A 14355-nucleotide genomic window follows, 5' to 3' on the forward strand; every position below is an offset into this window, starting at 1 on the left:
AGCTTCACCCAGCAGTGCTCAAGGGTTACTCCTGTCTCTGTGCTCAGGGGTCAATCCTGGCAGTGCTCAGGGCAGCATATAGGATTCCGGGGGCTGCTTGCAAAGCAAATGCCCTAGCTGCTGTGCTTTTGCTCCAGCCCCGTACAATTATATTTCTTATAAGAAAAATTGCCGCACTCATCCTTTTCCTTACACTCTTCATCTTTGTGAAATGGTACACTTGAATGTCATGTCCTAGGAGTCCTAAGTACTTATCAGTCACCTCTTGTTCCCAGCTCTGTTGTATAGAACAGATTCTGCACCACCACAGGCACTGCTTCATCTTGATTTTAGACTCACTACACCAAAGAAGAAAATAGCCTGTTAAGGGATATGATCGAATTATTCTGAGTTTAGTCTGCAAAGGAAAAATCAGCTTAAAAGGCAAAGAATTCCTTGGAAATTTATTCCAAGTTGACAACAAAGATTCACTATTCAGTTTATGAAGATTAGAAAATTTAATTAGTTTCTCCATAAGGTTAATTTCTGTTGCCACATTAATTCTCAATAAATATATATTGAAACAAGAAGCCACATCATTTTCATCATCCTGGTAGACAGGTGTTGGAAGTTACTTATATAGATCCCAGCACAAGCTCTGAAGATGCAAATTCTCTTTTAACGAGATGCTTGATTTATTTTTAATTTGCTTTGAATTTTTTTGTTTTGGGGGAGGGGCACACCTGTCAATGCTCAGGGGTTACTCCTGGCTTGCACTCAGGTATTACACCTGGAAGTGCTGATGGCACCATATGGGGTGCAGGGGCCGGCCACATACAAAGCAAGTACCCTACCCGCTATACTATCATGCTAACTCCTTAATATATTTTGGGAGGGCCTCTCAAGCATCTAGCACTGGGGATCAAACTCAGGGGCCCCCCATGGAAGGCATGCTTGGGCCAGCCATATGCGTTTCTTAAATTCGTGTTACCGTTGGGTCAGATCGGGCATGACCAAACTGTAGCTAATTAGGTTTGTGCCTCCATTTTACCGTGATCAGAACTTGCATGAAGAAAGTGAGCACTAGGTGATTTATGGTAAGACTTTTCCAATGTCTTTCCCAAAAGAGTTGACTTAGGAGGCAGTTTTTGAGAGGCTCAAATTGACTCTGTTTTTCCTTACTGACATCACAGAGTAACAGATTACTCTAAACTACCGCTAATGTTTTATTTATTTATTTTTAATTTGCATCCTCATCCCACAACCTGAAGAATAACCAAGACAGGAAGGGTGTTCCACACACGTGTCCCTCTTTCTGATTGCTCAGTGTTCTTGTCCTGTTCCAGGGGAAGATAAACGGAGTGGCCGCCATCCACAGTGACCCATTTGGTGACCTGTCATTTAACCTGCTCGCGGTATCCAATGCTCAGTTCTCTGTTCCAACATCATCTGCCCTCGCCCCTGGTCCCCGGGCCATGATTCCACCAGGTAACATGAACACCTTGAGTTCTGCAAGTTGCATGCTTCCATTGCCTCCCATCCCAGCCCGGAGCAAGTCCCAGGAACGCGTTCACACCTCCCCGGACTCTCTTGCTGCCGGCTTGTCCAGGACCAACCCCTTCGTGGACAGATCTGCCACACCCGGAAACCCCTTCCGGGCAGAGTTTCAAGAGTTGGAGGCAACTGCGTGGTTCTCCCAAGAGGAGCTGCTGCCTAACAGGCCTTTCCCACCTCAGAACTCTCTTGGCTGTGGCCCTGGCCAGCCTGCCCCTTCCCTCGAGGGCTTTCAGGACAGTTTCAAGCCACCTGTCAAGCTGAGCAACCCCAAAGGCTGGGTGACCTTCGAGGATGAAGATGACTTTGGAGTGAAGGGAAAGCCCCATTCAACTTCTCCAAATCATTGGGGAGGTACTCAACCCAGGTAGCCGGGAGGATCCAACATGACCTCTGGTGACGACTGGAGAGAAGGGACAAAGTTTTCAGTCGCCACTGGGAAGACCATGGCCCCTCACCCCCGACCCGGCCCCCCACCCCTGACCCGGCTCCCCGCTGGCACCAGCATGCCAGCCTCTCGGCAGGGAGATGAAGGCCCCACAGAGCGCTCTGCTTCTTCGACTGGGCAGGCGCAGAGGAGGGGACTGGGCATTAGATGTTCACGATGTGCAATAAGTCTCTGTTCAGTGCACTGATGTCACAATACCACTATTGAATGTGTGCCGAGTTGCAATATGTATGTAATGGAAATAGAGATGAAACCTTCCTTCTCACCAGGAACTGGAGCTTTGGTTTGTTTCCATAGATAAGTCAGCAAGAGCAGTAGCCCTAAAAAAAAGTGCTCCAAACTACTTTAGAAATTAGTTTATTCAGAAATTCTTTGTTGTCTTCTTTGAAAATCTCAGAAAGCCCGACTAGCTATCATTCCTGCCAGCCCTTAGCATTTCCTAACAATTGGTACTTATGATAATTTACCAAAGAGTCGTCACACTTATACTGGGACAGAATTTTGAAAGACATTGCTGTAAAAAAGTGTATCTACACACACGCACACGCTCATGCATGCACACAAGGAATTCCTAAAGTTTGAACTAGAACTGGGGCCAAATTCTTACTTAAAAGTTCTAACAATTCATTGTTGAGTGTTTCATGACCAAAAGAATAGCTGTAAATGTAGTCAGTCATCACATTCATTTTCCTTCCCAGACCACAACTAATCACACCATAGAACTAGAGTCTCCAGATTCCCACATTTCACACCAACAGTGACATCCTCTGCCCGCCCACCCCTGTGCCTTTGTGCTTTGCTCTGGGAGGAGGTTTGGTCACTGCCAAATGGCACATTGGAAATGAACACACCAAACCTTTCCAAAAAAGCACTTAGGTTTGTGGAAGACCCCACCCTCACCCTCATTTCAGTGAGAAATGCCAGAGCTGGATGGACTCATCTCTCCAAACATAAAGGTATCCGTTGGCCATTTTGTCCCATACTTTGGTCTTTGCTGCTTGTACTTGGGGACCTTGTTAACCACATTCAGTGGTTGGGTTGGGCCCTCTCAGCCTCTCTTCCCCCGTAGGAGGCAACATAACACAGCACCAAAGCTGTTTCCAATTTCCTGAGTTTACATCTGAGCTTAGCTGTGGCTCTAGTCTCCGGCATTGCCAGTCTGCACATGGTCCTGCTTCTGTTCATTTGGTGAAAGATTCAGGATTTTTACAGAATAGAATATTTTAGTAGCACCAGTTCATCCAAACCAGAAAGTTCCATGAATGGGAGTTGCTTTGCTGTCAGGACCAGTTCAGACCGGCTGCACATTGCTTTTTCTATGATGAATCATGACTGTCCACCTGAGTCCCTTTGCCTGCACTCACCATGAAAGATGTGCAGTGGGGTGGCTGAGAAAACAGAGTCCATGGCTCAGAATGTGTGAAATGTCAAAGCACAGCAGACTGCATTGCACTTAGCCCCTGAAGCAAATCTAGTAGGAAAAGAAATGCACTTTTAAATGCTCCAATGTTATCAAATGACTGTTTAGAGCAGTAATTCTCTCTCTCTATTTCTCTCTCTTTCTGTGAACAGCCTGTATCCACCATTAGAAATCACTTTTGTGACTTTTCTATTGTGCTTTTGGAGATTTCGATCATTTCAGCGGTAGTATATCTTAAACAACAGTATTACTTTAAGCAGTGTGCTTCCAACTGTGAACTAACCTGTCGAAACCGTGGCTTTACCATCCATGTGATTAGAATACATGGTACTTGCTCCCCATAAGCCAAGCGAGTCCCTCTCAGCGTCACTAGTGCCGATAGCAGTTCTGTGACCAGTGTTTCCCATTGCCGCTAAACTACTGTCTACAATATCAGATCACATAGCAGCGCGGCCCTTTTCAGGAACAGTACAAGTGGCACATCACTATGAGGACATTCACGAAGAGAGTTGAAGGAATGCTGCCAATAACTAGCCATTATTCTGTGTATTATTCCAGTATCTACCCGCTCTGTTGAAAGCAGAGCAGAAATTAGACACTAAGGATTTCTTTGTGAATTACTTGTTCTCTATAGTAGATTTCTGTTTATATGTAAGAATTTTATTGCTGATGTGAGATCCACTATTTATAACTATACCCTTTATAGAAGTACAGTATGAAAGTCAGTGGTATACAAACATTCTGTACAGACATATCCTGTGAAATGTGCCGTCACGTGAAATAAATATATCCGTCTTTACCATGCTGTTGTCACGTGCCATCTTCATTGAACTGGTATGGACACAAGCTGACTGTCCATTTGGCAGGACTAAGATCACACTGGCATTTGAGACATTTTCTCTATCTTATCTTTCCCAGGGGTACACTAGAGAAAGAAGAAAGATAGTCTAAAAAAAAAAAAGATATTAGTATCACGAGGAAGTTCACACACTGATTTTGTGAGAGGCCTTGTTCACAGTTGAATTGGCCGCGAAGGCCGAGACAAGAAGCAGGAAGGACTCAGCAGAAAAGACACAGCAGAAAAAATAGGAAGGGGAAATAGGCACATAAGTAGCCTAGCTGCCTGACTCCAGAGACCACAAATAAAGGCCGAGGCGAATTCTGCCCTTTTCATTCCAACCTACTACTTACTACTCACCTCTATTCTTTTAGTTGGATTTTACTATTAACTTCTGATTGAGGTGTTATAGATACTGGCTAAGCTTTTACATACTTTGTCAGAGAATTGTAGGTTTATTTGCAGTGGTCAGAAATGATACAGAAAGAGCCCAGGAACCATATTTTCCGGCATATAAGGCGACCGGGCGTATAAGACAACCCCCTAATTTTACAGTTAAAACATAGGTTTAGGCCTATATTTGCTGTATAAGACAGAACGTTCCCGTGCTGCAACCGTATCTTCCACAGTGAGCCAATCACAACAAGCAAAGATCCAAAGGTTATACTGTCATAGACTTCCTCTCTGACTCTGGCCAATCTGAGCAGGCTTTTTACAGTGTAGATTCGGGTCCAGAACATTGTCTAATTTGCATGCATGAAAAGCCTGCTTGGATTGGCTGAGTTAGAGAGGCAGTCCGAGCAGCCTTGCAGTGATTGGTGCAGGATTGAGTTGGAAAATTCGTTTTGTGGCAATATTCAGACAATTTTCGTTTAGCGTATTGAAACATTTTTCGGGATATACTCAGCGTATAAGACGACCCCCGATTTTCGGTTGACTTTTTTTTTGTTTCAAAAGTCATCTTATACGCCAGAAAATACGGCAATTTTTTTTTTCCTTCCTGGAGGTTCTGGGAAGGATGGGCCACATCTAGCTGTGCACAGGGCCTACTGCTGGCTGGGGACACAAAAATCTCTTCTGACAGTGCTTGAGGGTTCCTCAAACAAACAAAACAAAGAGTAGCTCAGCTGGCTGCTGCCATGGTGGGGGTTTTTTGTTTGGTTTTGAGCCACACGCTGTGACACTCAAAGGTTTACTCGTAGCTATGCACTCAGAAATCGTCCCTGACTTGGGGGCCCATATGGGACGCCGGGGGATCGAACCGCGGTCCGTCCTAGGCTAGCGCGTGCCAGGCATTCGGCCTACCGCTTGCACCACCGCTGCTGCCATGGCGACCTGCTTTGCAAAGTGTCTGGTAAGGCTGCGGTGGGCGTGGTCTCCTCTGACATCCTAATCGGCTGACCAATCATCCGCTAGGGCCCGCCTCCCTGTCGTCCAATCAACCTCCAGAGCCCGCCTCAAGACCGGAAACGGGGCGTTTCCGAAAGCGAAGTCCTTGGGCTGAGCTACTAGTGTCAGTGGGGTTTCCCGTTCGTGGAGACGCCTCAGTGAGTCCTGCTGGCGGTGGCAGCGGCATTCCCCGCTCGGGCCCTAGAGGTTCCCTAGTCCGCAGCAGCATTTGTCCGGGAGCGGATCGCCGGGCGCCCCGCACAATCCCTCTCCCGCAGTTCCGGAACCCGGAAGTCTGACAAGTGTTGTCTGGTTGCTCCTGGCAACAGGCACTTCCGGCTCCCCCCTGCAACGAAAGCCCCGGTGCTCCGGGTTCCGGCCTGACACCGGCGCTCACCCGACGGGTCACACCGTTGGCCGCTGCGTGTCGTGCATCGCACATCTCGGATCTGTGGCCGCCTCGGCGGGCGGGCTCTCACCATGGTTCTCCTCCACGTGAAACGGGGCGATGAGAACCAGTTCCTGCTGCAGGCGCCCGGGACCACCGAAATGGAGGAGCTGACGGTGCAGGTGGCCCGGGTGTACAACGCGAGGCTCAAGGTGCAACGCATCTGCTCAGGTGCGACGGGGCCGGGCCCACAAGCTGTCAAGCCCCCAAGACAGACGGGTGCAAGGGATGGGGAGGGAGACCCAGGCCAGTTCTGAAGGGTCATCAGGCCCCTGTTTAACTCAGCCGCCGCCTCCTTCCTTCTCTGTGGGAGAGTTGAAGCCGAGGTGCGGTTTGGGGGCTGTAGAAAGGAGGAAATAACTGACCTGAGCATTTACCATCGCCTGTGGCAGCTGTGCTTCATGCTGGCCCCAGCTACCATTGGAGACTGGAGGACAGGGATGGGGGAAACAAGGTCCTAAATCCCAGCCCCGCCTCTAGGGAGGGGAGGGAGCCCCAAAGCACCCCCCCCATCTTCACAGGTGCCAACCTGGGATGGACCTGGGTTCGATCTCCAGCATCCCATATGGTCCCCCAAGCTTGCTAGGAGCAATTTCTGAGCGCAGAGCCAGGAGTAACCCCTGAGCACTCCCCACACAACAAAAATGCATGCAGTGGTTAGAATATTTGCCTGGCACGCAAGCTGACCTGGGTTTGATCCCTGGCATTCCATATCGTTCCCTCGAGTTTGCCAAAAGTAATATCTGACCACAGAGCCAGGAGTAACCCCTGAGCATCTCCAGGTATGGCCTTAAGAGACAAGCAAACTGGGCCTGGAGAGATAGCACAGCGGTGTTTGCCTTGCAAGCAGCCGATCCAGGACCAAAGGTGGTTGGTTCGAATCCCGGTGTCTCATATGGTCCCCCGTGCCTGCCAGGAGCTGTTTCTGAGCAGACAGCCAGGAGTAACTACCCCTGAGCACCGCTGGGTGTGACCCCCCCAAAGAGAGAGAGAGAGAGAGAGAGAGAGAGAGAGAGAGAGAGAGAGAGAGAGAGAGAGAGAGAGAGAGAGAGAGAGAGAGAGAGAGAAGCAAACAAATGTGGGTGATGATTCTTAGTAGGTGACAGCTGGTGACCCCGAGCCTCTGAAACTCGGAGGGAAGGAGGATGGCTGGCATCATTCCCGAGAGCTGACTTTCAGCCCTGCTGATTGTCAGCCGATCTTGGGATGTGGGAGTATGTAGGGCCCTTAAGCAGTGCTCAAGGGCCAGGGCCCCTCCTTCAATGCTTGGCCCAATTCAATGCAAGGACCCGAGAATGCAGTGTTGGTTTTTTGGGGACCACTAGGGTCACACCCGGCCACGCTGGAGTCATCACAGGGTATCAGGGATTGTACCTGGGTCAGTTACAATGACACATGCTGTGGCCCTGGTCCTGTGTTCCACTGCTGACCACTGTTTAGATGCTGAACTATGTGAGGTTCAGTATATCTAAGGTTTCGGAAACACGGTGTTCCCTCCTCTTGTTTTCCAGAAATAGAAGAACTGGCGGACCATGGCGTGTTTCTCCCGCCCAACATGCAGGGGCTGACAGATGAGCAGGTGGAGGAGCTGAAGCTCCGGGATGAATGGGGTGACAGGTGCACCCCCAGCGGTGGTGCTGAATTCCGGAAGGATGAAGTTGGGCGTCGGAATGGCCAAGGTGAGGTCGTGGTGAAGGCCAGGTGCCCCAAGTCTCCCCTTGATGCCCTGGGCTGCAGTTGAGGGACTTGAACCTGTGGCTCTTAGTAAGAGGCTGCAAGTGGCAAGTGTAGATGAACCTCTTGGCTTGATTGAGGCCCTGGATCTGAGTTTGGCATTTTTGTTTTGTTTTGTTTTGGTTTTGGTTTTTGGGTCATACCCGGCAGCGCTCGGGTTACTCCTGGGTCTACCACTCAGAAATTGCCCCTGGCAGGCTCGGGAGATCATATGTGATGCTGGGATTCAAACCACCATCCATCTGCATGCAAGGCGAATGCTCTACCTCCATGCTATCTCTCCGGCCCCTGAGTTTGGCATTTTTCTTCTGGGTAGATCCAGTCATTGGTTTTATTCAGGGATTACTCCTGGCTCAGTACTCAAGGGTCATACTTGGAGGTGCTCAGAGGACCATGTGGGGTACCAAGGATTGAACCCAGGTGGACTACATGCAAGGCAAATGCTCTCCCTGCTGTGCTAGCCTTTTCTCTGGACCCACTAGATTTTATTATTTTATTTTTATTTATGTATGTATTTATTTTTTTTAATTTTGGTTTTTGGACCACACCCATTTGACGCTCAGGGGTTACTCCTGACTATGCGCTTAGAAATCTCCCCTGGCTTGGGGGGACCATATGGGACGCTGGGGGATCGAACCATGGTTTGTCCTACACTAGCGCTTGCAAGGCAGGCACCTTACCTCTAGCGCCACCTTCCCAGCCCCTAGATTTTATTTTTTAATTGATTTTTTTTGTTTTGTTTTGGTTTTTGGGTTTTGGGCCACACCCGGTGACACTCAGGGGTTTACTCCTGGCTATGCTCTCAGAAATTGCTCCTGGCTTGGTGGACCATATGGGTTGCTGGGGGATTGAACCTTAGTCCGTCCTAGGTCATCATGTGCAGGGCAAACACCCTAGCACTTGTGCCACTGCACTGGCCCATTTTGTTTTGTTTTGGTTTGTTTTTAGGGCCACACCCAACAATGCTCAGAGCTTACTTCTACATCTGTGCTCAGGAATCACTCCTGGTGGGGCTCAGGGAAACCTATGGGATACTGGGGATCGAACCCAAGTGCCCTCCATGCTGTGCTATTGCTCCGGTCCCTCTTTTTTTTTTTTCTTTTTTTTTTTTTTCCGTCTGGGTCACACCCAGTAGCTCTCCTGGCTCTGCGCTCAGAAATCGCTTCTGGCTTGAGGGACCATTTGAGATGTTGGAATTTGAACCATCATCGTCTGCCCTGAATAGGCTGCTTGCAAGGCAAACGTACTACTGCTGTGCTATCTCTTCGGCCCTTGCTCTGGTCCCTCTTATTTTTCTTCAGAATTGAATGCTGAAAACCACTCATCATGCTCCACGTCATTTTATGTCTGAGAGCTGCTTTGCTTTTTGGTAAGGAATTACAGCCATGGAAAGAAGGTCACGTCTCCTGAGAACCAGTGGCCGTTTGCGCCTCTCTACATCCTTTTTGTTTTTTTACAGGCTCAAAACTAACTTTATTTTAGTTTGTGAAGAGGGTATGTCCACAGTGGAGAGCACATTTGCTTTGCATGTGGCCAATTGGGGTTTGATCTCTTGGCATCCCATGTGGTCCCCTGAGCCCCTCCAGAAGTGATTCCTGAGCATTGACAGGTGTGATCCCAGAATCAACACAAAAGAATGGAAGATTTAAACCTCCTTTTTGCTTGTAGATGTGTCATTGGCCTTTGTTTATCCATCCCAGGTGGGCGACGCTGGCCTGAGCCCAGTGCCGGTTCTCAGGTTCTCTTTCCTTGGGCCCATCTGGGGTGTGGGACTGCCTCCAGCCTGTGCCCTGTCCCCACCCAGGACACTGGTGCCGATGCTCTTTTGTTTTCTTCCCATGGGGGTGATCTGCCCCCCTAAGCCCTCTCTGCCCCTTGCTTCCCTGCTGCCCTGGCATGCACCCCAGGAGCTTCCAGCTCTCAGGCTTGTTAGACGTGACTCTCTCTGTGCAACCATTCCTTTTCTCTTTCTAGCCCCAAACGAGAAAATGAAGCAAGTCCTGAAGAAGACGGTGGAGGAAGCCAAGGCCATTATTTCCAAGGTTGGTGAATGGGGTGGACTACACTACAGGGGCCTCTCCTTCCACATTCTCACCTGTTGCAAGTCAGCCCCTGAAGAGGTTGACTGATGGAGGGATGGAGGATGAGGTCTTTCCCCTCCAGCTCGGAGCACGCATCTGCCACCCTGTCCAACTGACAGTTCTGAGGTGAAATGGCGGGTAAACAGCTCGCAGACAGTCAGGCTTGTGGAAATATTAGCTTTATTCAGTGGACAAGACTGAAGTCCAAACCCTCAGCATCAGTTCCAGCAAAAAGCCTCTCGCTTCCACAGACTCTTGTTTTTATCCCCCAGAATCAGGTACCACCCAATGGTGGGATCAGATACCACCCAATGGTGGAAGCAGAATCAGGTACCACCCTAGGGTGGGGGCAGAATGCCAGGTCACACCCTAGGGTAGGGCACAATCACCCATCAGGGTAGGGTCAGTAACATAATAATCCCCTAAAATATTTACATACACAACACTCACCCATGTTCAAAGCTCCTCAGCACTGCCCCCCACCCGAAATCTCTTCTCTGAACCCCTCCCTGAGACATCCTTCATGCCACGATGGTTTGTCCCAAAGTCTCTGGGGCACAACTTGCCACCCTCTTTGAATCCTGGTATCTTAGCCTCCCAGTTCCTGCCAGGGTGCAGGTGGGTGTTCGTGTCTCCTGTAGCAGAACAGGGCGAGGCACCTCTTCCCCCATCTTGAAGCAGAGCATGAGGGGAAGAGTTGGAGAGTTTTGGGAACTCCTCTCCCCACTGCACTGCTTTCTATTACTCCCATTCCCACTGCAGATGGGCACCAGCTCCCCCAGTCTCCAGTTTCGGTTCTCCCCAATTCTGCAGTGTTGCTCACCCAGGAGCTATCTCTGGGCCTGGGGCCCACTGGAAGCTCACACACTGCACCTCTGGCTGACACCCACTGTCCCCAGGAATACCCCCACAGAGGGTGGTGAGGTGGTGGAGATCTCAGAGCCAACAGCTCAGGTGGTCCCTCCTTGCCCCTGCAGAAACAGGTGGAGGCCAACGTATGCGTGACGGCTGAGATGGTGAAGGACGCCCTGGACCAGCTTCGGGGAGCCGTGATGATTGTGTATCCCATGGGGCTGCCACCCTATGATCCCATCCGCATGGAGTTCGAGAACAAAGAAGATTTGTCAGGAACCCAGGTACCTCATACTTGCTGGGGGCAGGAAGGATGAAAGGGAGAATGTGGGGACAAGATGGGGGAGAGACTGCCTGTCAGCTGTGAGGAGCTAAAGATTCCCACAGCATCCCCCTAGAGGTCAGAGGTGAAGCTCTTGCTTTAGCCTTGGCACCCAGATGCCTTTAACCCCCATGCCTGCCAGCCTGGTCCCTGGTCCCTGGCTACTGGGTCCGTTCTGTCTCACATGCAGAACCATAGACTCAGTGTCTGGGACCACAAGTCCATGTGACATTTCCTGAGAATGCCTTAGGGGTGCCTGTTTCCTCCCGTTTGGGTTCTGTCTGGTTCTGTAGTCACATACTCAGCCAGCGCCCCCACCCAAGCTCCAGGACCCCGTTTGGAACCTCCAGTGGGCTCTGCCTTCTGCCCTCCATACACACGCCTCGCCAGATCTCTCTGCTCTTTGAGTGAGGGGGCTCAGCACTTCGGGAAGGAGAATCCCCCATCTGAATGGGGGCTGCCCTGTTTGCAGGCGGCACTCAGTGTCATTGCCGAGGCCCAGGCCCAGCTGTGGTGGGCAGGCAAGGAGCTTCGGAGAAACAAGAAGCTGTCGGACTACGTGGGCAGGAATGAAAAGACCCGGATCATTGTCAAGATCCAGCAGGTGCAGTGCAGCAGGGTCACAGTGGGAGGGTGCTTGCCTTGCATGCAGCTAACTTGGGTTCAATCCCACATCCCATATGGTCCCCTGTGTACTGCCAGGAATGATCCCTGAATGTATCTGCACGAAAACCAGTGTGGAATTAAAGGACCTGGAGCTCATTGAGGAGGGACTTGGGGACAATCTGTGCTCAGTTCAGCTTTTAAAATATGGCCCAGGGGCCGGGCAGATAGTACAGTGGGGAGAGCGCTTGCCTTGCATGCAGCCGAGGTCAAACTGGCTTCTGTCTCAGCATCCATGAGCACCACCAGGACTGATCCCTGAGTGCAAAGCCAGGAGTGACACCAAAGCACTGCTGGGTATGGCTCGAAAAAAATTTTTTTTTAAATGTGGCCAGCGGTCTGAGTACATAGTACAGGGGTTAAGGTACTTGTCATAACCCACATATGGTCCTCCGAGCACCACCAGGACGACAGAGTCAGGAATGTCCCCTTAGCACCTTGGGGCTTGGTCCCCCAAAACCAACAAAAACAGGGGTGAGGGTCCTGAGTCACAGCTTATAGTGCTGATGTCCAGGCATTGCCTGCAGGAAACCTGGGTTTAATCTCCACCGGGAATGACCCCAAGCATTTGTGAGTGAAGACCCCTCAAAAAAAAGTGGTGAAAGTGCCAGAACTTTGGATGTTGCTCAGTGGTCAAGCACCACCTCCTGGGCAGGCCCCTGGTGCTGTTGTGATGGGGACCCACAGTTCGCCTGATTCTCTCCTGCCTACAGTGGGCCAGCTGCCTGCTGTGACCTTGTGCCAGGGAGCTGGCCCTGCTGCTCTTCTGGTAGGGATCTGGCTGCTAGTTGCTGGGAGGGGGCTGTGACCACTGGGGTTATCCCTCTCTGGGGACCCCACCTTCCCCTCCATCACTGGCCTTCCTGTCCTACAGCGTGGCCAGGGTGCCCCAGCCCGGGAGCCGATCATCAGCAATGAAGAGCAGAAGCAGCTGATGCTCTACTACCACCGGAGACAGGAAGAGCTCAAGGTAGGGGGGTGATGCAGGGCCTCCCCAGCCTCCCCCAAGGGAGTCTCAGTTGTGGTTGGTCCCTTGCCCTGCTCCCTTGTACCCAACCAAACCTGTTTCCTGCCCAGAAACTGGAGGAGAATGAAGACGATGACTCGTGCCTGAATTCACCATGGGCTGACAACACGGCACTTAAGAGGCACTTTCAGGGCGTCAGGGACATCAGGTGGCGGCCCCGGTGACACCCAGCTCTGGCATGTTCCCCCAAAAGATGGTGGGACCTTGAGTGACGGTCACTTCGTGCCTACTCCAGAAGCTGATGTTGGGTGTTTATGGGGCTTGAATTAAAAAAGAAAATTCAAAGTTTCTAGGACTTAATACTTTATTTTTTTAGAAACTTAGAAGGAAATAGATTGATGTTAAGCTTAATAAATAGATCTTCAAAGAATCTGCCTGAGCTGTTCTGATTCCAGCACAGTTGGTCTGTAGTAGAGGTATCTCTGTGCAGATATTCAGGTGTCCAGGCAACAATGTATTTTATTTGTTTGGTTTGGAGCCACACCAAGCAGGGATCAGGGGTTACTCCTGGCTTAGTAGCTCAGGTGGTGCTTAGAGACTACATGGGATTCTGAGATCAAACCCAAGTCAGACACATGCCCCTGTTTATTTTTAACTTGTGGTTTTTTTGTTTGTTTGTTTGTTTCATTTTGGGTACCACACCTGGGCTTACTCCTAGCTCTGTACTTAGGAATCACTCACTACTGGCTCTGTGTTCTGAGAAATCATGGGATGCTGGGGATCGAACCATGGGTCAGTTCCATGCAAGGCAAGCGCCCTTCTGCTATATTATCTCTCCAGCCTCAACTCTGCAGGGTATTTTGTTTTGTTTTGTTTTGTTTTGTGTGTGTGTATATGTGTGTGTGTGTGCCATCAGGGTGTGTGTGTTTCTGTGTGTGTTGTGTGTGTGTCTCCAGCCTCAACTCTGCAGGGTATTTTTTGTTTGTTTGCTTGTTTTTTTATTTTGTGTGTGTATGTCTCCAGCCTCACATGGTATTTTTTTTATTGTGTGTCTGTGTGTATGGTTTTTCATGTGTGTGTGTGTGTGTGCGCCATTAGGGTTCAATCCCAGGGTCCCAAACATTCAGGATCAATGCTCTGATTGCTGAGCCACATCCCTGACTGACTTCCAGTGATTTTCTTTGTGTTTGGGGTGACACTGGGCATTGCCAAGTAGTAGTACTGGAGGACTGTGTGAGACTAGCTTGCACCCTCCTGGAAGGAGCTAGAAATAGAAAGCTCCTTAACTCCACAATAGCCGCTGAAATGTGGCCTTCGGTGGCCACGAGAGGTCACTGTCCCTCCTGCCTCCGCTGTGCCAGATTAACCCTCCCGTGGAAGATCCACCTGCCTAGCCTATGACACTTGCCAGCTGCTACCCAGATGTCCTGTCTGCTTGCCTAGCAGTCCCGGCTGGACACAGCTCATGCCCAGAGTTTTCCTGAGAACATGCAAAGTCTCTGCTCCAGCACCACAGGGCTCTGGGGCCCAGGCCACTGGCCAACTCCCCATGACACCACTGCCCCCTCACCCTGTCTCTTGGTTCCTGCCTCTCCACCTCCTGCCAGATGACTTGGGTGGTGGTGCTGAGCAACCCCTGCAATCTCAGTGGTTCCCCCAA

At 50.3% G+C, this 14355-nt stretch overlaps 2 protein-coding genes across 8 annotated transcripts in view; both read left to right on the top strand.

The window, feature by feature from the left end:
- The window catches only part of SYNJ1 (synaptojanin 1), a 115462-nt gene extending 111259 nt beyond the window's left edge, over positions 1–4203 (top strand). For all 7 annotated transcript variants that reach the window (XM_049785741.1, XM_049785742.1, XM_049785743.1 and 4 more), the window contains one exon: positions 1326–4203. The gene's annotated coding sequence lies outside the window, so the exon portion shown is untranslated. The remainder of the gene's footprint in view (positions 1–1325) is intronic.
- Positions 4204–5967: 1764 nt separating this feature from the next.
- Positions 5968–13125, top strand: CFAP298 (cilia and flagella associated protein 298). The gene is made up of 7 exons (XM_049785802.1): positions 5968–6247; positions 7588–7755; positions 9785–9852; positions 10869–11027; positions 11538–11669; positions 12603–12698; positions 12806–13125. The coding sequence occupies exons 1-7, from the start codon at positions 6109–6111 to the stop codon at positions 12917–12919; spliced, it is 876 nt and encodes a 291-aa protein (XP_049641759.1). The 5' UTR covers positions 5968–6108; the 3' UTR covers positions 12920–13125.
- Positions 13126–14355: the final 1230 nt, after the last annotated feature.

Source organism: Suncus etruscus, chromosome 13 (assembly GCF_024139225.1).
Source record: "Suncus etruscus isolate mSunEtr1 chromosome 13, mSunEtr1.pri.cur, whole genome shotgun sequence".
Lineage (NCBI taxonomy): Eukaryota > Metazoa > Chordata > Mammalia > Eulipotyphla > Soricidae > Suncus > Suncus etruscus.